Genomic DNA, 27,572 nt, shown 5'->3' with positions numbered 1-27,572 from the left:
GAGTACAGCGGTACGGAAAGCGACTTGCAGGCATACTGATAGCATCGACCAATGCTCTTGGAACGGTTGGTGGAATCATAAACAAATCGTCACTTCACCAACGTCAGCGGTATTCGATCGGTTCTATCGGTAAATCTTGCCCATCCCTATTCGATTTGTCAAAAGTATCGTGGCAGCCATCGCGCTGATTAGTGGCGCATACACACAAACAAAAAACAACTGATAGTGCGCCAATTATCGTTCGAGGTAGGCTCGTTGGCAGGTAGGACAAAGCACCAAATCGCCATTGTATTGAACAGAAATCAAAACAGGTACACCATTGGGCCAATCACGATCTCAAACTGGCACATTCGGCCATTGGCCATCGTTCACTACCTGTCTTATCGGAACAGCGCGACTGATACCGGCGTTTATCACTTCAACCTTCATTGGTGCACCAGAATGCTGGAGCGGTAAACCTCTTCATAATCGATCGATATCAAACCGGATCAAAAAGCGCAATTATAAAGGGGGGGGGGGGGAGGGAGGGGGCTTCGGTATTTTCGGGCCAAAAAATGGCCCGCTTTTGACGATTTTATGTTACGTAACCATTCCACTTTATTTTTTCAAGCAAAAAGCATATCAATCTACAACTTCTGAACAATATTTGATATTGTTGCGAGCAAAATTCATTGAAAAATTAATCCGTGGCATCCAATTTAGGTTGGAGTATCGTCGCAAAGGTACTTTTTACGGTGCTCATCGTAGCGACATGCCGAGTCATCTGCATGTTATGCATTATGCAATGGCATATTTCAATATGCAAATCGATATTTGTAAGAAAGATTAAAAGTTTATCCAGGTAGCTTTGGAGTGTTTTTGTTGATATTCCAATTTTGCGATTTTTTGCAGATTTTTGAAGTTCAAAAATTGATGCTTTTTGCGATTCTGTTGACTTGGCTACCTGGCAAATGGCAAAATTTCCAATCGATCGGCCAAGTAGTTTCTACGGTACGATGGGCAACGAGTTTGAAAACGTTGGTTTTGGGAAACGCTCTCCAAAGTAGCGGGCTGCATGGAGCCTTGTATGAAACGCGGATTTTCAAAAATCTGTATCTTTGTCAGTTTTGCTTCGATTGATCCAAAACTTTTACACAATGTTCTTGAAAGGGTCAGCTTTTAGGGAAAAATGTTAAAAACATGTGTCACAAAAAAATTAAATACCGAAGTCTCTCCTTAAAGTATCCAAACCAAACCAAAACAGTTCCAAAATAAACCAAAGTATCGCATATCAAACAAACCAAACCCGAAGAAGATATTTGAAACCCCACATTTTTTATGGATGCTTTGCTTTATGTAGCGGATACCTGTACGGTGGTCCTACTACAAGCCCAACAACCATGGTGCACTAATTAAACTCTTGTGCCTGTGCTAACGAACACTAAACTGGAAGCCAAACCTATGCCGGTCGGAAGCTGGCAATTTTCCGAAAACAATATTAGAAAATCCCCACATCCGATCCCAACCCGTTTGGCCTAGCTGCCCGATAGTTGGCCGCGTTACGCCGCGTTAATTTGGAACAATTACGATTAGCGGCAAACTAGCGTGAGCTACTGAGCTTGCACTTGCATAATGGTGTTTAGTGCGGTCCAGAAAGCCTTCATGCTCATGCTACTGCTGAACTGACCACCCCTGGTAGTGCCCCTGGCCGAATGGGAAAACTTGGAGGAAACGTTGTGTTGTGCGTGATGTTTCACTTTCATTTGCAACCCGCATGCAACCGCTGTCGCGCTGTCAGGCTGCACAGGTCGAGAGCCGCGGTTTATGCCAGCCCCGGGTGCTCATCCCCGAAAAACCGGCTCCGGAGGAGTCGCCATTGAGGGCCTCACTACTTTTACTCGTCGAGTGCTCTTGGGCGGGAGTGGTGCCCTCTTCCCTGGTTGCTGATGTCGAGGAGGAACACGCATGCATGGCCGAACGATGCACGGCGAATGATTAATGAGATTTCGGGCTTTTTCGTCTAATTTAATTTGTAGCTTCATGTCGATAGCAAATTCAGCTAGGGGCCAGGGGCCCGGCCGGTGTGATCTGTGTGAGCCCCGCTTCGTCGTGGTCCGCCATCGGCGATGTACTTGAATTGATACTCTCGAGAAAGAAAACTCATGATTGTATTAACCTAAATTTTGATAAATTACGCTTTTCCCTCTCAGCATCGCACTCGCACGTATGTGTGCGTGCGTGTGCGTGTGCTTTGGCGTTCGATGAAACTGAGGCAAATGCAATTTGAACGGTTGCGTCGCGCCTTCCATGTAACACTTTCAAGGGCTTTGGAAAGTGGAAGCGATCGCGTTGCCGGTGGTGTCTTCTCGCTCGGTGTGTATGCGCCTTAATGAAGCTACATGCAGAGAGGAGGAGGAGGAGCAGGAGCTGAAGGAGAAGAAGACATACAAAAAAAACACACGTTCCAGTAGCTAATATGCCTCCCAGTGATGCGATCTGCGTAAAGTAAGGCGCTCCGGCTTGGGGATCATCTCTTGGAACCAGCATGTTGCGACATTTTCCAAACACCAGAAGGGGAGCGCACTCATCAGCAACACAAGACACCTAACCCCCCTTCTCCCTTCAATCACCCCAAAAATGGGTGCAATTTCCCATATGAAATAGACATTGCCATCGCCAGCGTAGACGCAGCAAGTGGCCATCGCAGCAAGGGAACCGTCTCTCGGCGGCGGTTGCAGGATGCGTGGAAGGTGAATCGCGCTCGCAATCAAAAGTGAAATTAACGCAAACCTCATCAATAATCATCATTACTCTAATTTTACCCATTATTCAACAATTACCGATACGATTCGGCTGGAAGGCACCGAGAGCGAAACGAGCCAGAGTCTCGTGAGGCGCCAGGCCAGCGCCAGCGCCTCAGCGGGGCCCAAAACTAGGCTTTATTGATGCATCCGGCCGACAAGCTCCGATCGAATTGGATCGCTGGCAGTGCAATCGTCGGCATCCCGTCGAAAATTTGAACACGAGGTGGAGGGAAAATTATCCTCCCCCCCCCCCCCCCTACTAACGATAGGCAGGCAAAATCCCGGAGCCCCGTGCGACTAATCCAGAACTATTTTCGTGGAAAACGGCACCACAAATCCCGTTGGTGGCAAGCTTTGGCGAGCTTTTGGGCCGTTTAACTCCGCACAAACTCCGCCCGCTGACCAAAACAAACGGGAGCAATTCCCCGAGATTTGATGAGTCCACTTTTATGGTTCAAAAGCCGCAACATTTCACCATTTCCGGCCATCGTCCTAGGGCTAGGGCTTGGGCTAGGGTTGCATTGCTTAGTGGAGCAGTTTTATCACCGTCATTAAAAATGCTGAAGCTACCACTGGGTCCACTCCATTCACACTCATCATCTCACCACCTCACGCGCTGATTGGTCGCTATTATTGATCATAACAATAATCCTAATGCCCATCATCGTTTTGGTCCCATTTGAATAAGGGCTGCCGGTTATTTTTTTTTCTTCTTTTTCGGGGTTGGATGACGAGCTGCTGAAAGGAAGGACTCAAACCATGACAAGCGTTAGCTACCGCTGCTGCTGCTGACAGTTGAAGCCTTCACACAATCTCAACAGACAAACGCTCAATGTCGTGGTCTCGTCCAAGTTCAGCGTCATGGTCGTAAACAACAAAACAGGTCAACACGCAAACTGTAACAGAAAGCGTCGGAGCGAACCCGGGGAACGGTGACTCTATTGAACGGTCAATCATACTGGAACGATCCAGACGAATTCTCACCGCCACACTTGCACCACTTTGCTTTGCCCCGGTGCTCGAGATCTAGTGTAAATAAAGCAATCATTGGTCGGTAGGTGAACAATCATGGTGTGATATAAATCTGTTTGCCTGTTCCAGATGAGCTGATGAGAAGCGCAGCGCTCGCCAGCCACTCCAGCCAGTCACGAATCATGGGGGGGGAAGGCCACTGGGAAGGATAATTGCAGCCACATCTTACAGACTCAACAGCAGGACGGAGTTGCGGTTCGTTCGAGACTGATTTAACGACACTCGACTATCGAGCTCATTATATAGTTACTCATTACATTACAGACAGTGTGTACCAGTGAGCTACATGCCAGGTGGTCCCGGGGGGGGTTGATGCACAAAAAAAACTAGTCCACTGTGTGTCTAGTGTGAATGCGTTTTGCGAAACCATGATAGATTGTTCCGTGGTTCCTGTAAACCCCCCCCGCGCTCACAGTCTCCCTTGTTGTCTTTGCTACGTGAAAGCGTTCCGAGTCTCGCGATCCAATCGGTGACCTTCAGTATCGACTCGATTCAATCGGATGTGTGTGCATTTAGAAACGATTTATGTTCGATCGGAACATCCATCGGCAAACTACGAGAGGGGCCTCTTCGACATGCGATATCATAAAAAGCAGACTAACCTTTGGGAAACCAGAACACTTGGCGCGAGCGTGCGCGACCAAAGTCATCGTGAAGATCACCATGATCATCATCATCATCCTCGTCGTCGTCGCAAGCCACACAAGCACCATCAATGGTGGTGGTGGTGGTGATGGTGGATCGCGTAAATCAGCTCAAGAGCAAGGTTCTCACGTCAATTTGCGTTCGTATTGAGGCACTAAATCGACACGGTAATAGCAACCGGGGGGTGGGTTGAAGGGGGGCAGAAGGTGGCAGAAGCGCCCCAAGAGGAGCGGAGGATAGAGAAGTGTGCTACTGACCGCACACACATGGCCCCACGTATGTGCCCGCCATCGGGTAGTCAGTGCGATTTCACGTAGTCGGTCAGTAAGTCCCCGATACGCGACCTGTTGCGGATGGAAGGGGGGGACGGGGCAATCCGGACACAAGACAGGGGTGGACGCTGTACACACCGACCGACGAGCTCTCGGACGAAACAAGATCACGAAACACACTCTCATTTGGCTCGTCGAGAGCCTCGTGTTCCTCCTTCCGCTCCTCGTTCGCACGTTCTCCAGAAGTACCTCCTGCCCATCATGACTTGCCGTCGAGAATCTCGAGTGCGCGCGAGAGACCTTCGGACTAACGAGCCCCCAGAGCGCACGGTTACGGCGGACGATCGATCGCTTCGGTCAAAAGATCGATAAATTCGACGCAAGGTAGTCGCGTTTCAGGAACTGTAATCGCACATCAAACTCGATTCAAAACGAGATCGATCGATCAATAAGTGAGGAACGGTTGTCGGTTGTCAGCATGATGCATGCCGATGAGATGATGGAAGGAAGCTGCGGCACTCTGGCGGCGGTGGTGGTGGTAGTAGTGTGCTGCTTGCGCTTGTTTGCCGCTCTCGATGATGTCGGTGATCATAATCATCATCATCATCGTCGTCGTCGTCATCCTCATCGCCATCAGCCCAAGGAGCGTTTCTGGCAAGCGTTACACAAGGTTTTTGCAACATACTGATGCTGCTCGAATGCTGATGAAATTGTGCTTTGGTTTTGGATAAACGTGCATCCAGATTTGGTGAGACTTTGGCTTTTAGACGAATTCCGCCGACTTCTAGAATTATTCGTTGACGGTAAATGTTGTAGGTATGGATTGAGATTCACTATAAGAAATTGTGGAGACATTTATCTACAATCCATCATTATCCTCTTGCCAATACTCTTTAACATTCTCTGATATCTTTTTATACAGTACGATTCTTTCTCAGTACAGTTCAATGTTTTGTTTTGTGTAGAAGTCATCTGTAACAGGTGGGTCAATAAGTCTTGGGCCTGAAATATAACTGGTGAAACTTTTTTTTATCTGTACGATTTTGCGATACTATCAACCTTAAAAAAATTCTGTAAAATGTTCAAGTCATTCTGTTTATAATTACCCAAGTTATTGACGTTCAAGTGACGCTACTTTTGTATTTAGAAAAATCATGATTCAAAGCATGGATATCATTGATATTTGATGGAAAAAATATCGTCACAGCCGATATTTGGTAGGCACAAATGGCTTGAAAAGTGTTATAAGGAATCTGCTCGAAATACAGTGTTAAGTAATGGTTTGCGGAGTTTAGACGTGGTCGTTAAGACACCGACGCACCGACGTCCAAATGAGGCGTTATGGCAGAAAACGACGAAAAAATCGAAAAATTGATACATTCCAACCGTAAAGTGAGGTTGTAAAAGATTGTTGATGCCTTAACGTTATCAAAAAGCACGATTTACAGTATATCATACAAACATTTGGGTATGAAAAAGCTGTTTTCTAAGTGGCTGCCGCGTTTCCTCAATGCTTCTTGTCACGATTCGAAGAAAATCATGGACAAAATCAACGAAATGGGCTTCGAATTGCTTCCCCACCCACCGAAGAGCGTCCGACTTGTGTCGAAATTGCTTTGAATCCATGATTTTTCTTAAGGGGGGACTTCGGTATTTAATTTTTGTTGTGACATATATTTTTAACATTTTTCCCTTAATTCTGATACTTTCAAGAACATTGTGTAAAAGTTTCGCATCAATCGAAGCAAAACTGACAAAGTAATAGATTTGTTAAAATCCGCGTCTCATACAAGGCTCCATGCAGTTCGCTACTTTGAACAGCGTTCCCCAAAACCAACGTTTTCAAAGTCGGTGCCCATCGTACCGTAAAAACTACTGGACCCATCGATTTGAAATTTTTAACACATACTTTGTACTCCATTTGCCAGGTAGCCCCGTCAAGATTTTGTTTAAATTGATGATACTTTTTTTTAAACAAATCTTTAAAAATCATGTTTTTGGGCTAAATCGCAAAAAGGATCACTTTTTCAACTTCAAAAATCTGCCAAAAATCGATAAATAGGAATATTAACAAAAACACTCCGGGGCTACCTAGATAAACTTATAATCTTTCTAACGATAACAGATTTGTATATTTCAGATGACCCGTCATGTCGCTACGATGGGCACCGTAAAAAGTACCTTTGCGACGACATGCCTACCAACATTTGATGCCATTGATAAATTTTTCAATGAATGTTGCTCAAAACAAATCCAAATATTCTTCAAAAATTGTAGATTAATATGCCATTTACCTGAAAAAATTAAGTTCAATGGTAACATCACAAAAAATCGTCAAAAACGTGCCTAAAAATCATAAGGATAATAAATTTGTGTCTCCATTTATATTTCAGGCCAAAGACTTATTCACCCACCTGTTAGGTACCTTTATAGGATTAGGATTTTATAGACCTCTTCTTGGCTCACTCGGAAGTAATGCAGATATTGATCATATTCATTACTCTTTGCCTTGAACTATAACTATCTAAAGGAACATCACACACTTTTACTACTGCGTCGATTACAGCCAACATAGACGTGCATGCAGCGCACTTGAGGCACAAAACAAATAAAAGTATTTGATCTCCTGTCGCAGCATTTCCCCCATTCGGTGCCCTCATAACTCATGCCCCTAAATGGTGCAAAACGTGAGCTTCCACTGGAACTTCCGAAGGCGACAGTTGTGTCGCCTTGCAAACAAACGGATGCTGCCCCCAACCCGATCCATGCAGGCCAGGCCAGACCAAGGCAGTCTAACGGAGCTCGAAGCCAATCATCAATCACAGCATGGGAAGCGATAATTATCACTAGCACCAGCACCGACCGGCGCAATACCCCCGCCGATGCGCCCCTCCGGACGGGGCCAAGATTCCGGTGGAAGCAAAAGGTTTACAAAAGCGCATCGAACGGTAGCCAACCCATTAGATAATTTGACGTACTGCGCTCGGGCTACATAAATCTTAAACGCCTCGCTCGCAAGCAGGAAGCGATCGTCCATAAATCATTCGGCCGAAAACCGATGGAAACCGGTGGCGGATGGAGAGCGCCCCCGTCGCCCTCGGTCCCAGTGTCTGGTATGATGGCCAACGGGGGTACATAGCCACACAAACATGTCTCATTATGCACCCTAGGTGGGTGCTTCATTTTATCGCGTGCGGTGCTTCATAGCGGTGCTGATGATCTTGTTATAAAAAGAGAGTGAGAAGAAGAGAAAAAAAAAACAAAACAAAACAAAACTAGGCCTTCAGGCGTGCTTCGGATCAAAGGCGAAGGCGAAGCTTTCGAAGACCGCGCGGCCTCATCCGGCGCAACGCGCCCTGCGGCTCCCTGTCTTGTGCTTTTGTGCTTAAACGCAAATGCTTGTTCCCTCCACCCGTGCTACAAATGAACTGCTAATTGACGCGATGAGCCGTAGAGAGCAAGGTTACACAAAGGTGTTCCGCGGTCTCCGCGGGTTCTCGCAAAGAGCCCCAGGAATTGAGCATTCGTTATTCGTTTGAGAAGGTTTTTCAGTAGTGGTGGCACTGCACTGAAACACATCCTCATCCTTTATCCTCAGTTATAAGTTCTGGTCGGATATGACAGATTGGCTGACGAAATGGCGTGCATCTCGACGCGCACCGACCGAACCGAAAAATGACTAATGATGGTTATTGATTCAAATTAATCAAAACATGAGTGTCAATCCTCTGGCACATACTCACGCACGTATACTTTCCACGAGTGGTGCGGTGTCTTGTCAAAAAATAAGAAATAAAGAAAAAAGTTGGGATACGATTTCTGTGGCCAGCGCGATCGAATCGATTGGTCGCATCGCTTGATTTAATGACTGAACTGGTCACACTAAATTGGTCAATGTTACAAAAAGCACACCTTGGTCCCGCGGTTGTTCCAGGCCGCCCTGATGCTGCGTCATGCAACCTTTGCGGAAGCCAAAGTAGACACCGCGCGTGTGTGCCCGATGCCAGGCCACTCGAGGGCGACCTCCGGGAATAAAAGGCTCCCTTCGACCACCTCCGACCACCTGTCGGCTGTCGACACACGTCGCTGGAACGCAACGCAGAAGTGTAATTTGTTCGACCATAAATTGGATCAAAAACATCATCAATCAAACAGTTTCGGAACCGAGCCCCTGGGGTTTCGAGATGAGCTCACACTGCTCTCCACCGGGTCTGGCCTGGCCTGGCCGGGTCTGGCCTGGCCGGGGCTATGCAAATCGGTCCACAAGCACACACGCATCGCACATTGGCATCGGGATCGCCGATTTTGGACGGCTGACTCGCTGGCGGTGCTATATAATTCGGCGTATCCGACCCTCACTGCGCCACAACGTGTTGCGGCCAGTTTTTGGAGAGTTTCTTGAGGTGCTCCTCCACGAGTCCACGATCGTGGACCCCCCCGTCTCTCTCTCGCTCGCTCGGAGGCTTCGTTTGTTTCCTTCTTTTGCGTAAATCAGCCGTGACGGCGACGAGACGCTGACCATTTGTTTACCTTGAATCTGAACCACAATTATGGTCTCGCTGCGGCTGCCGGGACCTGCCAGCGAAGGCTACAACATCGCGGAACTCCACGGAACAGCAAGTGCTTCACTTTTGACCGCCGAAGCAGCGGGGGGGAACCGTTGCCATTGGGACCTTCGCATAGCACCAGCAGCAGCAGCAGCAGCCCGGCGTGATACCTCCCAGCATGATCAGCAAACAAAACGGATCAAGTACGGCCCCGGGCCGGTCGGCTACACCGGCGCTAATTGCAATCTAACAGCTCAAATCATCTAATTGAGCAATTACGCTCCAGTTTGTGGAGGATAATAGGGGAGCAGTAGTAGTAGTTGCTGACCGCGGATTCCCGCGGAGGTTTAGGTACCATAAGTGGACAACTTCAAAAACTGAACCGAACGCGATGCGGAAGCTGCAAAGCACAAGGACTTCCTTTTTGGGTGCCACGCGAAAACGAACTCTCGGACCTGATCTGACACCAAATGTTGACACCAAATGTGGGCACCTTCGGAACGGAGTGTGACCTCGGATCGGCTACAATCCGCCGGAGGCGCTTCATGGATTCCACGATCCTCACCGATCGTATCGTGTGGTTCTCACGAGAAGTGACTGATAGATCCAATGGAGCATCCTCGTGGTTACAAGGTGTCACATAGTTCAAAACGGCAGCCATTTTCTTTTATCACCAAAACACTAAATCTTAATGAATCACTCGCGATGGGCTCGCGCCTCGATGAGCTTCACCCATAAATGAAGCCATTTTCCTTTCGTTATCTTTGCAATTACCCTGGTGCTCGGTGCGGTGGACAGCGAGGAGACACATAAGCGCTCCAGGGAGAGAGAGACAAAAGGCAAACCACGAAAAATGGCTCGTCAGCACGGAAGTGGCCGATCCGATCGGAGGATCGATCCACAACAGAGGCTGCTGCTAACAACGCTGAGGTCCCAAACCTTTGGCACGGTGTATGCACTCCTCATTCGCCGAAAAAACCCATAACCCGGCATCACGTGAAAGTCTTCCATAACTATAAAATTATTTCACCTCGTCGGCTCGGCTCGTCGGGCGAACGGACACGAAGAAGGTCCCGGAGCCTGATCTGCTGCTCCGAGCCGTCCAAGGCCCCCGGGGCGCCCGGTCGCCCGGCCAAACGACTTCTGTGACTTCTGCACGGAGTCGCTCTAATGATTGTTCATAAAAAGTGATGGCATTATTATTATTAAACTGGCACGTTTCGCTAAGGCACCGTGCCGTGCCGTGCCGTGCCATGGCACATGCAAGTTCGTCCAGTGGCAGTCCAGCAAGAAGGCCCTAGACTCTGCTCTGATCTCCTTGAGATCTCCTCACTTCACTCTCTCTCTCTCTCTCTTTTTCTTGTGCACAGCCACTGGTACCTTCGGGTTGGATGCGGATTTTTGCGCAACGTTAGCTACAACAACACAGCCCTCGTCGAGCGGGCCGGTCAATATGGAGGCGAAATATTCGGGGTTTCCCTTGACGGGGTACGGGAGTTACATTAAATTATCACAAGAGCGCCTTTGCTTTGCTCCATAATGTCGCGTTACCGTGCGCTATAATTTGGCGATCACACATTTTGATGATGGAAAACTTTGTTTGGTTTGGGGTTGTCTTGGGTGCCGCCGACTCCCCATTTGTCGTCCATTGAAGGCTGTCCCATGGTCCGTTCCGTTATCTTTTTCTCCTTCTACTTCTTCTTCTTCTTCTGCTTCTCCCGATCTCGATCCCACTTCCTGGTTCGAAGCGTTCGATTCTGGCGCGATAGCCTTGGCCTCGACTTGACATGACCCAGGGGCCGAGGCTCTCGGGGTTGAAGCGAGCGAGCGATGAGAAAGCTAACACACTTGAGCCACCGATATAGACACATATACATGCACACGGAAGAGTTGGAGAAGGGAAAGGCCCTGTCTGGCCCCCCCGCAATCCCGCCCTGTTCTGGGCAAACTATGCGTCTTTTGTTTTCCCACCAGTGGACGATGGCATCGTGCCGTGCGCCGCGCCACACCAACTTTATGCTGATTATCGGGAGCACAACACACATTCGGGACCCGGCAGCTCCGGAGCGATCCGGAGTGCTCGGTGATGTGATGAAGCCGTCGCCGATGATCGACCCGCTTTCGTGCACCGCCGCACACCAGACTGGGCAATCGCGCGCGCACCCCTTCGTCCCTCACTGATGGCGCTGCCCATGGTCGTCCTCAAGGTGAAAAAGGTGTTCCGCGTGGAGCGAATTACCGAAGGCACCCTAAATAGTGGACTCCCCCTTCCCCTTTTGGCCGTTCCCTTCGTTCGAGGGCGTGGAGTGGACGGATCGGGCTCGGAAAGGACGCACCCCGATGAACCCGGGGCCTACCATAAAGAGGTTATAAATCCTTATAAAGTTATATTTTCGAGTAAACATAAAATTTTATAACTTTATTACGAGGTTTGCGCGCTTCGATCACAGCGCCGCGGACAGACTTCACCTCGGTCCGGCCAGGCCTGGCCCGGTGTGTTCGATCTGGTGGTGGTGCTGTGGTCCGTGATCCCGATGAGCAATTGGGGGCCGAATGGCGTTGAGGCGTCGAAATGTTGCGCGATTTTTGTGGTGATTTTCGTTGGCCCTGGCCAAATGCCGATCGAGTGGTTCGAGTTCTTCTTCATTGTTTGCCCCATCTTCCTCCCGCTCTTTCCTTCATTTTGGGGTTTAATGTTTAATTTTCTGGTGTTTTGTTTTATTATTTTAGCTCGCTCGAGTGGGTTTGCTACTCGTGATTGAACCAATCCACCCAATCGATCGATTGATTACTGGGCGCACGGCACTGATCACTCGTCCCGCTCGGTGCATCATGCGTAATCACCGTTTAATCAATCGAAGCCCATCAACGCGGGATGGCCAACTGGTGACTGGTGACCAGACCAGACAGTCCTGATCAGCCTTGATTGAAAGCGATGTCAGAAGTGGGCTTAGTGCAAAAAAAAGGAGTTTGTATGTTCGCTGTAGTGTGGCATACATGTGAACGGCGCGGCGTGTGGCGGCACTAGATTTTAGGCTGCTGTCACCAGTCAGAAGGACTCTGACGCTAAAACTACCTATCCTAACTGCACACTACTTTCCCTACCACGACCACGGCACTATCTATGAAGCCTGGAAGCTCCTTACGCTAGACAGTTGCTCGGCTATGCCGGCTGGTGTCCGAGTAGAGATACCTCGGAAAGTACGAAAGTACTTCACATGTACGATAATGTACAGAGATAAATATATCACGCACATGTATACCAATCTCCAAGCCATCCCGCAACAATGCAATAATGCAACAGGATTATTACAAAGTATCACATAGCATAAATTCAAACCGTAGGGCAACATAAACCAAAATTGTTTATCGAAGACCGATACGCGATGCTGCGATAAGCCAAGCGTCAAGTGTCGCAATCCAAACATACACAACAAAGTATATCAACAAGCAGAACAGAACAGAATGAGAGAGAAATCATAATCAATCCAAAAAGTTAATCTCATTCTCGCTCACAGGAACTTACAGTAAACAAATTTGTAATTCAATATAAAAAGGCGATGAGCACCAAATAAAGTATGATTCTTGATCTGGACTTTCATCGGAGTACTTTTCCTTTGGTCCTCGCTGGTGATAACCTTCCCGGTTCACCATAGCTTGGATACCAATTGTCGAAAGAAAAGGTTGACAAGTCCACTCAAGCCGGTCCGGTAAATCGCGCGTCCACCCATGCCGGAAACAAATATCACAGTAGCAATGAAATAACATTGACCAAATAATGCACAGCTGTCTCATTTTACCGGGTTTTACCAGATGTTCTCATTGCGGAATTTTCTTTCTAAATATTCCACGTAGAACAGGGCAAAGAAGGATCATGTGGAAATTGTACTTGCTAAGCAAAGGTTGAAGTCAAGGCATAATGTTGATGAGTAGATGATACACTAGTTAGATTTGAGATTAGACTTAGACTTATTAGTTTAAGATTTTTCTCAAAGAATTTTTTTTCTAGAAATGCTTATTGTTTGTGAAAAAAAAACAATACTAGATCTCCAAGTTGATTGTGTGAGCCCAAATTGGCCAAATGGTTGGGACCTCCAAGACTCTCGAATTGTTTAAAAACTGAAACGAAACAGGAGTATTTGGCCTAGATTCTGACTATACGAATATCATAGAGCTGGCAATATATTAAACAGTATACCATGTCAAGAAAGAAGTTATTCAGAAATACTCGTTGAGATTTGCAGGCGTCCAACAATGGCCCTTTTTAATACCAAGAAGAGCTAAGCTTATTGTGCGACTAATACCCCGGACGACTACGGGTACTTCAAGTATTTGGCCGGATTTTTCTAGTGTTCAGCTTACCTTGCAACCTTCACATGTAAATGCACCGAAATGAAATCCTGCAGCTGGTTCTCCGCATACTTTACATTGTTGATTCATCTGAAACAATATAAAAAAGTAGAGATTGTGATTAAAATACCGTTTCAACACATTGTTTTGTTTTTTAAATAACATTTCGTTGCTAAAAGACTCTACAAACCAAGAGCTTTCCCTGGTCAGCCAATCTGTCACTCTTTGAACGATGAAAGGTGACTGCGAGAGCGAGAGCTTAATGTTGATGAAGAGACAATTATCGAACCATCTTCATCAGTTTCGCAAGTGGGCCACACGGCAACACTAAACCATGGGGACCGCTGGCACCGACCGATGGTTTCATAAATCAATGTACGATTTTGCCACCGACAGTGTCGATGGGTGAGTAAGATGAAAGATAAAAATGTAACAGGTTTCCACGAAGAGGGTCCTATAACACTTTCGTAAACCCTGATCGACCTGCCTGATCGATGCCGTCTTACTTTAACCTTTTGCCCCGATCGGTAGCATCAGCACTGATGACGACACCATGTCATGGAACAGACAGGGAGTTTGTGGGACATTCCTGAAAGATCGATTGGAGAGGATCAGGTTGAGCAATTTATTCCGTCGCCACAAGATCTGTCTGTCCTCTCTTTCACTTTGCCGGCAAACGCACCGAACGCACTAGAACAATGTAATGTCTGCCCGGCAAATGTCACTCCGGTGGACTCATTAGGTTCGATTTTGCTGAATCCTGGCTGCGCATCCAATGAGTACATTCTGTGTGACAGGGCGGGAAGGTGGACGAACGGTGGGTCCTCCAGGGGTAGACTTTCACCGGTGCCCCCTTCCAGCAAATTGCGCTCCAGACCTCACTCGCACAAACACGCAGCTCGTCTCCTCGGGCAGCAGAAGAATCTGCGTCCGAGCTTGGCGTGCGTGCGAAATGAGCAGGAATAATAATTACCAGGAGAAGTGCGGCGTGTGCACCTCACGCGGTTCGTCTCTCAACTTGCTCTCTCTCTCTATCTCTCCAAGTGTATTGGTGCGACTTAGCTTAGTGCGCGCATTCGCACGCACAGAATCATTACAACCTCATTACCATTCATGAGAGCAGCAGCAGCGCAGTTGAGCGCACAGTTGTAAACAGTGATGCGCGCATTTGTCAGTATCGTCGCGCAAACGTCAGTTGCGATCGTCGACGCAGACGCTGGAGGTGACGGTGTGCACCACCCCTCCGTTGCCCGACCAGCCAATGGAATGTGGCGGAGAGTGACAGATTTCTTGCCTCCTCTCCACTCGCTGGCGACCGCACCACTATACACAGTGGTGACTGACGGTGCCGGCTGACGAATCCTCCTGGGAGGTAGCATTTCCATGTAATTTTATTCCGCTTCGTAACAAATTAGATTATTGTAGAAGCGCGCGCGCGCTCGCGCACACGCTCTAGGGGGGGCCTCCAGTCAGTCGCCACAGTCAAAGGCGAGAGAGTGCCGGCACCGATAGTACCTGCAGCTAGGCCTAGGATAGTCCGGACCGGCCGGCCACATTGCCTATGGATGAGGCAAGGCGCGCACACACTCTTTGAGACCTTTGAGAGCGTCGTCTCCATCGCGGCATCCGCACTGGAGCCATTCTGTCAACGCACGGTGCCAAGAATATATGCGCATTCGAGGCAGAAGGAAGATCCGGGGCCTATGCGGCGTGTGCGTCGTCTGGTGAAAGTATGTTTATGAGTTTTCAAAGTTCAAACCCATCTGGTGCTCCAATATGGTGCTGCCTGGAGTCTTTTCTGTGCGTGGTGTGCTGCACTTGTTGACATTCGTTCGCGGTTTTTGTTCGTTTGTTAGTCGGCGTCCAGATTATGGGATTATCTGGGAGAATGTACGGAAAGGGACTTCGTATCTGCGCCAGATTATCTGGTGAATGGCGAGTAACCTTTAAGGTACCTTGAACTTGGCGAAGTTTGTGTGAACATGGTGCGGGGAATAATGTTTCCAACGATCTTTTAGCTCGGGATAGTAAAACGATAAGGAAAGCTGGTATAAAATGACAAGAATGATACAGGAAAAATGATTGAAATGTTATTTCTCTCTGTCATCTATATTCTGGAACTATTATCCTGAGCTATTATAGTGCAGACTCTAGAACTACACAGACTCTGATACATATAATCTTCTGGTACGGACGCAGAGTTAGCATACATTCATAATATTGGGTCTTCTGAACCAATGGATGGAAAGGGAATCGTGTCTGGATGTGATTATTTTGCGTCTACGCTATAAGATAATTTGTAATATCAAATATTGGTGCAGAGACTAATCTTTGAAATTGTTTTAAAGACTTTTTAAGTCAGGACAGTCATACGGCAAGGACAGGACATATAAAATGATAAGGATTGTAAACGAAAAATGTTCGAAAAGTCATGACATGTCATATGGCATTGGCCATCTTTCGCATTGGGCACATGCCTTGGGCTCCGCGCTGGTGTGGGTCCCCAAATCATGCAAGTTTGGATTTGGCTTGAATATAATTCAAAGGCAACCGAATCAAAGTAGATTCCCTGATTTTGCCCAACGAGATTTTTTTTCCTCGCATTCCCAACTTTCGTGAACTAATTGGACTAACACTGATGAAATTCAATCGAATTCAAGTGGGCGCAATCCAAATCAAATTTCACATCCTGGATTTTTCTAAACTTCCTCGAATGTCACTATCACTAATTTGCGATTATCACTAATTTGCGATTCGAAGGAACTAATTTGATGACCCAGCACGTGGCTATGATGGGCACTGTTTTTGGTGCGAACAAAAGACTTGGCCCTTTAGATTTAAGCGACGAACCCGGTTCGATCATTGTGTTCACATAAAAAATCTGACAAAAATCGAAAAAATATGAAATTCAAACAAAAGTCAACGGGGCTACCTGGATAAACTTATAATCTATCAAAAGAATTTCGATGTGTATTTTTCTGATGACCGTGATGCGCCCAGTTACGATGGGCACCGGAAAGTAGCTTTACGTAGACGCACCTTAACACATGTGATGCCGTGGATGAAGGCTACATATATAAATTAAAGTTCCGTATTCGTTTCAAGAACATTTAGTAACTGAAAAGAACTAAATATCCGATATTGATTAATATTGATTAATGTTTTAGGGGGACTTCAGTAATTTCTGCCAAAAAAAAAGGATCATTTGTGAAGACGTTTTGTGTCGTATCCTTCCCTTTTACTTGTTTATGTGTATGGTATGTTAAACTACAACTTTTGACGAATATTTAGTTCGTTTTGGGAAAGATTTATTAAAACCAAAAATGTGTGAAATCGGCCCATCCGTTCTCAAGTTATGGGCGAAAGCTTCCAATTACGAACACGACAACTATTTTCTGTTAAAAAATTGACATTTAAGCGAATGTCTACGAATCTGTGAGATAATATGTCGGAGCAACGAGTCCCTTTTTTCGAGAGTCGAGTGCATTTGGTCACGAAATCTTATGATTCGGCCATTGATTTACGTAAATGAAGAATTACATTGGAAGACATTTCGTAGATTGCACAACAAAGGCCCAAGATCCCTTTTCAGCTGCAAACTATACACGAACCACATCCAAGACATTCGCTTAGATCAAGATAGTACCCGAGCCAACAGCAGCGCACTCCGTGCTAAGGTATTTTGCGGAAAGATTAACGGGCTGCGACCATGAAAAGAACACCACCACTATGCACCTTGTCTGAGGATTCAGCATCAGCAGCAGCAGCACCGACGCTCACCAGCTAACTACTTCAAATTTGATCTCGTTTCGCCTGGAAAAAAAACCCCTTCGCTAACCGCCAGTTAGCACTTTTATAATGCAATTTATGGAGCAGCAGCGGCCTCGGGTGCTCGGTGTGCGTGCACCGCAGCACAATGGCACCGATACCGATCCGATTGATGCAGCACGGGCTGGCTGGCTGGCTGGCTGGCATTCGAGGAGCAAAAAGTGCGAAGCAGCACGCCTGCCACGGCCATAGCACGGTCACCGTCTAAGATCCCCCCTCCCGGACCGCCGTCGGTGATGATCACATACGGTTTGATAAACTCTCCTTACACGATTGTAAAGCAATTTGTATCGACGACTCCATAAAAGGTGCGACAGAAGCAAACGGAAACCGACCGACGATGCCGCTGGTGCCGTGGTGCTGCTCTGGGCTTGTGGGACCGCTCTGCGCGTTCGTACCAGTTACTGTCGGCCGCTACACATTACAAGTTGGTACGCCGGATCGGCCTTTACGGTGACAGTACGCACCGTGCGCATCGCACTGCACTGAGCATTGGCACCGCTTCGGCACGTTGCCGGTCCAAAGGTACTCAATTTGTTCGTAACCGTTAGGAGGACCTCCTTTCACGTCGTGGCGTCAACTAATTTCCTGCAATCGACGCGCAGCAATCCCTGCAAACATCTTGTGGCCGTACTGCAATCGGAATCGGCGTTCGTCTCGGAGTTTCCGCAAATGACTCCATTCCATTCGGTGAAAACATAATTAAGGGAATCGAAGTAAAACGGAGTGGGGGAAAGAAGCGTCCAGATAGATCCCCGAAATGTGAGGATCACACGCTACCACCAGCTACGCAGTCGATCGATCTACATTGGCGAAGCACCTCGCACAATGAACCATTCTAAGCCTTGGTGCGATCTTTCACGCCAAATGGTGTTACTACTTTCCATTCTTGGCGCTCCCTTTCCTGGTTCTGTTCCCTGTTTGCTGATTCAGGAATTTCCAACCTTACCACGGATCCAATAAGCTTCGATCGAGCAAGCATCGGAGTCGCTCTGGTGCGATCGTATTAATTATTGGAAGGAAGAGGTCGCAAAGGAAAGTGTATCGCACCATCGATCGGTGTTCGGCGGCGCACAAAAACCGGAAACAAGCTCGATCGCATAATTTACCAGCCAGCCAGCGAGCCAGCTAGACAGCCAGCCGGTCAGCATGCGTTCACCTAACATCGTAAACACCCTGGGACCCCAAGAAACCGAGTAGGACACCCTCCTAGTGCCTTCGTCTTCATGATTCATTCATCTTCATTTGCTGCTACACATCGGGCGGCCATGTTTACACCTGACACCGCCTAATTTCAAGAAGAGCGCTTCGCGATCGCACTTGTCGGCCGTTTCGGGGTCACCCTCCCTAATTCTGCGCTTCCTTTGGAGTTCCTCCCGAAGACCGACGGAGGGTTCCAGCATCGCACCACCGATCGATCGATCGGTGTGGTGCTCCCATTTCTCGCTCTCTGTTTGTTTCTTTTTCATTTCGTTGGCATCCAAAGGTGATTTCGGTTGGAGTTGGAGTTATCAAAAAAGTGTACACGCCACGAGGGGACCACCGGACTCACGGCGCGAACTTCATTAGGAGGGAAACTGGTTTCGATTTCCTTCTCTCCTCCCGATCACCCCCAACCCCCACCCTCTTACCGGTGATCGTGATGGTGTGGTATGGCTGCTGGAGCGGACAGGTTGGTGACGGTGGTGGTGATGGCCGGGATGGTCTTCTTTAATTTGTAACTCCAAAAATCCGTAACACGACCCCGCCGCTTGGAGAAAAGATGATAAAAAATAGCATCGTCTATTTTTATTGTCCCGCGTACCTCCATTCCGGCTCCGTTGCCGTCGTCGACGTCTTCGTCGTTGGAGCGAAATATTTGAATAACATTGTCAGCCGCGTTGGGAAACTTGGGATTTTGTTTTCATCTATTTTTAGTACTTGACGCGCTAGATCCTGATAAACAATATCGGTTACGATATGACGATTGATCGAGTTGTCAGCGGGTTTAGGGATCCGGATTCACTGATCATTTTCGCTGGCAGGGGTCACACTGATTGAGTATCCTAACCTATCCTATTGATGGGCATTTGTTGAGGAACTTTTGTTTTTAAACGTTTATCATTTGAAACGTGATAGGTTTAGGAACTAAACAAGCGTAAAAAACCTTCTGTATGATGTGCTGAAATGTTTGCGTAATTGATGGAATTGGTCACAAATGGATAAGTGGATCATCGCACAAAAAATATTGAAAAATACGATCGGAATTACGAATTAACGTCAAAGGCCACCAATCTAAAACTTTAACCAAAGTACGTTTGCGAGAAGATTGTTTGTTTGCCTACAAGCATCGAATCTATAAGGTTTGAAAAAAGGGGACCTAATAAACAAAAAAAAACAACTCAAAAATGGTTAAACAAGGACTTGACAAGCTAGATCGATGTTTGTACATGTGTTTTAAAATACACTTAAGCCAGAAATTCTTAACGCCACTGCCAACTAAGGTACCAAGATGAAGTTTAATAAGGTTTTTAATCATAACTCTTCTAAAATGATCTGGCTTTGACAAGGTAAGTTGCAACTAACGTATGCATTAAAAAAAAAGACATAATTTGAATCGTGATAAAAAATAAACTATGACAGATAATTGAGTTTTGTAAATTACGTGTGAAAAAGAAGTTTATCAGTTTATCAGCAAATAAATTTGGCCCCATTCTGAGCAGGATTCTGGCAGTTAACCGGTAATTTCGACAAGGCAGACGAAAACATGTTTGTGCACATGTTTTTCAACTCTTTCTGTGCATTTTCAATCAATTCCTCCTCCGTTTTTGAAAATGCACAAACCGCGTAATAAAGTTGCTTTACATTTTTTGCCATCACGATTAGAGTTCGACTGATAGAGCTTTCAAATTTTGTCTGATGACTCATGGATAACTAATATTGATGCTACATTTTTAGTTTCGGCAGTGCGGTTGACGTTTTGCTCATGAAAAATCGGCAAATTTTGTCTCTTTTTTTATGCATACATTATGTACAGAAATCATGTTATCTCGTTCAGAATGCGACTATGCACTGCAAAACTTAAGGAATAGAATGTATGATCGCGTCTCTAGTGATTAAAAGAGTCTCCTTCCGTTTGATTGGACTCACAAGAACCCACGGAATTTCAAGCGAGATACAGCCATCTGCCACTTTAGTCGGAAGGTGGCTCTGTGATCCTGTCGTAATTGAGTTGATTCCAGAAGATTTTCTTAATCCTTTCTACTCCTCTTAACTCCGTAATATCGTGGAAAAATATTGTCCACCTGCTGTAATTTGAAGAAACATGTAAAAGTAGCTCTAGAAGCTATGGACATGAAGTATTAGGGAATTACAATAGCCCTCGAAATTGCTCAACAGATGACTTGCAAACTGTAATATATCGATGATAGTATTTATTGGAATCTCTTTTTCGATATTTTTCTCTAAAGTACAACCAAACAACTACACTCGGCTCTACTAAAGATGTCGCGAAGCCTGATCTTGCGAGAGTAAACCTGTCTTGAAACAAAAAGGAGATTTTTTCCCAACGAACCGAGCCACGAAGTGCATGTTTCCCCTTCTTGCCCCATCCCCTCGCACTCCTCCACAAGACACGTTTTCCATCCTGTCGGCATGGAAAATTGATTCATAATTGTGTCAAAATTTTCTCAACAACACATGTCACACCTCACTACGCAGCGGCAAGCTCATTTGCATGACCGCCTTCATCGCTTGTTCGTCTTCATTTCACCCCCCCCCCCCCCCCCTAAATAAGGTGAACGGACGTGCGCGCGCGCGCGCACTCACAATATCGATCGTACCACGGACGCAATTGTGCTCACGTTGCGCTCGATGATCGATCAATTCTCCCATCGAACTGGCTTGACCAAAAGGCAGTGATGGTAGCCGCCACCAAACACCAACGCCACTGAGCCTCTGGGATGGTCTGGCAGCTGAATTTGCATACAATTACGATGTAAATGAAGAAATATGGCGCTCGTTTAAAATTCAATAATTTGCACTTGCTCTCGACTGATCGCGCCACGCTCGCACGGTGACCTCGTTCGGTGGATGCATCACCCGAAATTTGTCAAACCCTCCTGATCCGTAACGCATCCTGTTCCGTTCCGCGGAGCGGGAGACGCACGCTCCTCAGATGATTTCCACCCCCCCGGGAGATGGTACGTTCGATGAAGCGACACGCAGTCCCAACATGGCCATGGATAATGATGTCAATTTGTTCCAATCAGCAGTGATATTGGAAGGCAAAAAGGTAAACGAACTGTATCAAACTGTGTATATGTCAGAGCGGAGCCGGGGGCGCCCTGCCATGCTCGTGGCTCCAGCTGTGTTATAGATATTTAATGATACGATTATTGATCCTTTCGAAAGACTGTGGCGCTGTGTTTAATGCATCGTCATTTCGCTAGACCACTCCGCCTCACCTTCATCCCTGCCCGATCCAATCAACAAACACTTCCAAAATGAGGGACGACCGAGCGAGCGAGCGAGCGAACGATCGAGTGTCGACCACTGCCTCCCTGGTGGACCCCAGTTTATGCGTGTTAAACACTCCATCACGAAGCTAAAAACCCGAGACACCCGAGATAGGCAGCCGAAACACGGTCAACGGGCAACAATCCGTCCGTTCCCACCGACGCTGGCATAGACTCCGGCGGTTGCGGAGCGTTTCGTCAAACATTACGCAGCCATATTCCCGGCGCGATTTGGACGCGCGATCGGCGAAGAAGTTGTAAATCTAATTTAAAGCGATGATAATCTTTCACGGCTTTGGCAGCTCGACTTCGGCCATGTCTTTATAATTAATTAGACCGTCAACGGTGTTGGTCCGTGGTCCGTGGATGGTGGCCGGCTGGCTGGCTGGCTGGCTGGTTGCAAAGCACCGGAGGCAATAAACGAGCCAACAGACCTGTCAGCGTCCAGTCGTTCAATCGTCACAATCGATACCCCCGAAATGAGCGCGGTAGCACACAGTAGCTGTCGACACTGAGTCCGTGAGAAATCAATTAGCTTGGCCCTCGGGAACGGGTCGGGACGGGACGGAGCGGAGAACCAATCATCATCATCGGTTTGGCCATCGCCTGTCGCCACACTGTTGTCTAGGGCCGGTGATGGAATGGCATCAAACAGGCTTAAACGGTGCGCGTAACTTTCTCAAATTAGCCTGGAGCGAGTGGAGGAGAGCGCAAACATTGATTTTTCTCCTTTCCGGACTGTCGATACGCATTTGACCGGACCGGGGGACGTCACGACACTAAGTTGCAAACGTATCGTGCGCTCGAGTGCGTCTTTCGTGCGGAGAAATAACAAATGACTTCATTGCAGGCGACGAACCCCCGGGCTCAAATCGCTTTCATCGCGGAAAGGTATTGATTTATTGCCGCGTTCAATCGGCGTTCCAGGATGCACTAGTTTTATTTTTTATTTTTGCTCTTCTCCTCCTCCTCCTTATGATATGTGGAGACTGACAGGACAGAAACCGGTGGACAACGTAAGGTGCACGTGTGTAAGCGAAGGAGGGGGGGGGGGGGGGGGGTTGGGCGACGTTAAGGTGCATGACCACAGTAGCAGCTTTCAGTTAAGAACTGTCCAGGAAGAGGTTTAAATAAAGTTGTTAGCGTGACCGAGTGGGCATGAAGATTTGAGAAGTTATCTTGATTGGAATTTCACTGTAAAGAACTTTCAAAATCTCTCTCTATATAAATAATGACCAAATTAATTTGTTTTATAATTTTTCGAAAGAATATACTTTCCGCGGAAGGAAATTAATCCGTTCAAGGGGGACTTCGATATTTTCGGGCCAAAAAAAGGCCCGTGGGCATGTCGTCGAAAGGGTACTTTTTACAGTACCCATCGTAGCGACATGACGGTTCATCTGAAATATGCAAATCGATATTCGTTAGAAAGATTATAAGTTTGTCTAGGTAGCCTCGGAGAGTTTTGGTTGATATTCCAGTTTCTCGATTTTTGGCAGATTTTTGAAGTTGAAAAAGTGATGCTTTTTGTGATGGTAATAAAAAAAGCAGCTTAACACTATTTTAAAAAAAAGTATAAACAATTTTTATGATATCTTGACGGGGCTACCTGGCAAAAAGTGTACAAATTATGTGTAAAAAATTTCAAAACGATCGGTCCAGTAGTTTTCACGCTACGATGGGCACCGTCTTTGAAAACGTTGATTTTGGGAAACGCTCTTCACAGTAGTGAGCTGCATGGAGCCTTGTATGAATCTCGGATGTTCAAAAATCTGTATCTTTCTCAGATTTTCTTCGATTGATCCAAACAATTTACACAATGTTCTTGAAAGGGTCAGCATTCAGGGAAAAATGTTGTCGCAAACATTTCGAAAAACATGTGTCACAAAAAAAATAAATACCGAAGTCCCCCCTTAAATCAATTTTTTGTGTGCTAAAATCTCAATTAGTGCACAATTATTCATTTGCGACAAGCAAATACACTTGATACACAAATATACGTTTAGAGTTGCAAAACTAAGTTGCTCCCGTGGCCTTGATTCAGAAATAAACTTTCCCATGTCGCCAAATCGACAGTCAATGAAAGTTCCCTTACTGCGAAAGTGTTACTATCGTGGTCATGCACCTTTACCCCCGGGCCAACCAAGCAAGCAAACAGACACACATCGACAGAAGACATGATTTTGCATGCACTTGCCTTGTCGATCGGTCGGTCACTCTGCGGTATCCTCTCGTTAATGCCAGAGGTCACTGCATTCTGGGCATCCGAAAACTACCGAATGTCGAACCTCGCCGGCAAAGGGGGATTGATGGGAGCTGTCAGTCTTAATTAAAAATAACATTCCACAACCCCCCCGGGGCACCGGGGCAACAGTCTTCACGCCTTCCAAGCAAAGAAGAAAAAAAAAGCCTGGGAGCAGATCGAGGGCACTCACCCCTGGCGGTGCAGGATTGAATCGATAATCACGCCGGTGTCCGGAGACTACCTCGTTGACCTCAACGCCGTCGGGCCGGCCATTTCACGACGCACACGCGCACCTGAACATGGTCCTGACGGTGCGGAAATCGGAAACGAATCAAGACTAATGGCTCTCCATATCACAATGGATGTTTGGCGGGGTTGGAATGGGTTCAGCTTCTTTTTTTTGCAGCAGCAGCAGCAACAACAAGAATTTGCAGCCAAATTTTGGAGTCCGTACGAAAAGTAATGTTAAACCCAGGCTTTATGAATGGTTTATGAAAACCATTGCAATCATTCGCAATAGTTACCAACCAGCTTTCTGCTAAATAACTTTCCTTAAAATTCCTTAAAATATTTATTGTCAATTGAAATGCTTTGGGTATTTTTTTATTAATTTGTATATTACGCCACAGCTAAAGGAAATGCCATCTTGCCTCTTGGTGGATTGCGAACAATCCAGAACGTGCTGTAACTCTCGCTGCCACAAACTAACTGTAAAGCATCACAAAGCGAAATATTAAAATGAATAATGATAAACTTTTTAATTCAGAGCAGCCGAATCCACCGGTGCATCGTTGCATCGCACCACCAGAGGACGGACGTGCTGCACCAACCCGCATTTTCCCTGCTACACCAATCCGCCATCCTCGGCAAACAATAACAAATTGAAATTCTATCGATTTTGAATTGGCAGCGATACATGGGCGTCGATCGTGTGCGTTCTGCCGGTGCTTTTAAAAGCTGCGACTGCTGGTCACCACGAGAGATGAAAAAGGGGTGGCAGATGACGGGTGGAAGGGGGCTAAAAGAAGGTGCGAACATAAACCGGGAGGGAAATAAAAGAATGATGCATAAATTTAAAATTTAAGTGGAGCAACCACCCTCCAACCCCCAAAGATCGACCACAGAGACCTCCAGCGACACTCTTTTGGGAGGGGTGTGAGAGAGAGAGAGAGAGAGAGAGAGAAAATGCGGAACTCTCGATCATACCCACAAACAACATAGCATCGCACCTTTTGGGCCGTCATCGTCGTTGGCGACAGTGGGAAACGATGGAATCGATCGGACCTGATCATACCGTGCTGTAGTAGCCTTCCCACATTCCCATCCTTCCTTCGTAGCTCCAACATGTATGCTCGCGCACGAGGTCGCGCTGGACAGCGGCCCTCTCCTGCCCGCTGGTGAGCTTGATAAATGACTTTATTAAAATTTTTAACATTTTCTCCAAACGGAATTATTTTCCCTCGCCTTTGCGCCATTTTTCTTGGTCAGAGTCAGAGTCATCCAGCCAAAAAAGGGGAAGAAAAATACAGCAACCACTCAGGTGCCACCACAGTGTTGTGCTTTGCACATTTGCTTACGGCACCTCCATCGTAGAGGTTTCGCGCAAACGGTTTACACCGGACTGAGGCGACTCATCTGCCGTATCTACATTCGCTCAACGCTCGAAAGCTTCGCGTCAACGCTCGCGGCAATCTGGAATGTTATTTTCTTTTCTTCCCGGCCACTTAATATAGGATAGAGATAAAGTGATAGAGAGAGAGAGAGAGAGAGAGAGAGAGAGAAGGAAGGAGCTGATCAGGAATTTGAGGTGTAAACGAATTACTAAAAATTAAAAAGATTCGTACAAATTCGCCCAACGGTTGAAGGATACATCTCCGTGCGACAAATGTGCATTCGTCGGGATAAGATGTATTTATAACTTCTACGCAGCAGTAACTTTGCTGCAATCGCAATCTCCGGTCAGGTGGGGGGGATAGCCTTACGCTTGAACCATAGTCAACACTCGTTACTGGATCGCTGCACACAGAAAAAAAAAACAAAACAATAAAAAAAATCCAAAAAAGCACATCCCAAGCGCAGTGACAAATGGTTTCCGATTGAGACACCGTCATCCTGGAGAGGGGGGAGTTTTTTCGGGGGAGTTGGCCCACTATCTTTGTCTCGTAAATTGGCTTAACGCGCATTTCGTACCATTTTGAAGACATAATTTATATACATGCTGATCCCTCCCGTAGGTGTGGAAGTGAATCTTCGCGCGTCGACCGGTGGACCAACGAATCAAGCCGTTACGATGGAGAGAGAGAGAGAAAGAGAGAGAGAGAGAGAGAGAGAGAGAGAGAGAGAGAGAGCAAAACACACGATGGAAAATGAGATGGTTAATGTTGAGTAATCTGAGCTAATGATGTGTGCATCCGGTATCCGCGCGACGTTGGATCATGGATCTCTGACGATTTTGTACACCGATAAATCCATTACTAAATTAGCCGGCCTTAAAATGGGGCTGTATCAATTCCGGGTAATAGACTTATTCTGCGGGAATGTGACATTACCGGGAACGAGATGGCTCAGATAATTTACCGGTTTATGTGGCCATAGTTTAGGTGCTAAAGGGTAATTTAGATCTCCCTTATCTACTGTTTATCTACATTAATTGTCAATTTGACCTATATAGCGTATACGAACAGACGACTTGCTTCGTCCTGAATAAACATTTGCCGATCAACGGAAGATTGTATCAACATATCGCCCAGTGTGATCCGACATGATTAATTGAAATTGTCACAAAGATGATAATATTTATCCAAACAAATGACCGAAGATCGTTATGTTCGCACCAGTCCGAATGGTTTGGAGTGAAAAAACGGAATGCACACCCGACACCCGACAATTGACCGGGACCCCTGTGTCAGCATGTGGTATTGATCCGCAAGAACAAACCGTTTCCCAACGCTTCCTTTGAACTTTCGTAGTTCTTTCACAACAGGATACTTTCACTAGAAAAAAAAAACAAACCGTGTTGATTAATGATGATGTGCTCCTAGGATATTGTTTAGGATTCGCAAGGGGAAACTATTGATCTGGCTGTGAAAATGTGTGGCATTCGGTGCTAATTTCGCTTGCCAGCTGATCACCGTGAATGTAGAGCGAGAGATATCCACGATGATTGATGGATTGTAAAAAGTTCACTTTTTACAAATTCGATATTTATAGTCTCTATATGTAAAAAGCGAAAGCGTATTGGTGAAAAAATGGATGTTTCAACAGTCGGTTATACAAGTGACCTGGTATTCAGTTACAATCCTATTCTGCATTCCAGCGTGGATGCCATGGCATCGATTGGATCGAACGAAAACACTACCCCTTAATAACTTACT

At 46.6% G+C, this 27,572-nt stretch overlaps 1 protein-coding gene across 1 annotated transcript in view; it reads right to left on the bottom strand.

Moving 5' to 3' along the window:
* Window positions 1-27,572, bottom strand: part of LOC126575302 (protein embryonic gonad) — a 77,731-nt gene that overhangs the window by 15,515 nt on the left and 34,644 nt on the right. Inside the window, exon 3 of the mRNA XM_050235932.1 lies at window positions 13,642-13,719. Within this exon, the coding sequence (XP_050091889.1) occupies window positions 13,642-13,719 (78 nt within the window). The remainder of the gene's footprint in view (window positions 1-13,641; window positions 13,720-27,572) is intronic.

The sequence above is a fragment of the Anopheles aquasalis genome, chromosome 3, assembly GCF_943734665.1.
Source record: "Anopheles aquasalis chromosome 3, idAnoAquaMG_Q_19, whole genome shotgun sequence".
NCBI classification, from domain to species: Eukaryota; Metazoa; Arthropoda; class Insecta; order Diptera; family Culicidae; genus Anopheles; species Anopheles aquasalis.
The sequence above is the reverse complement of the archived record's forward strand: the minus strand, read 5'-3'. Positions and strand labels throughout refer to the sequence as shown.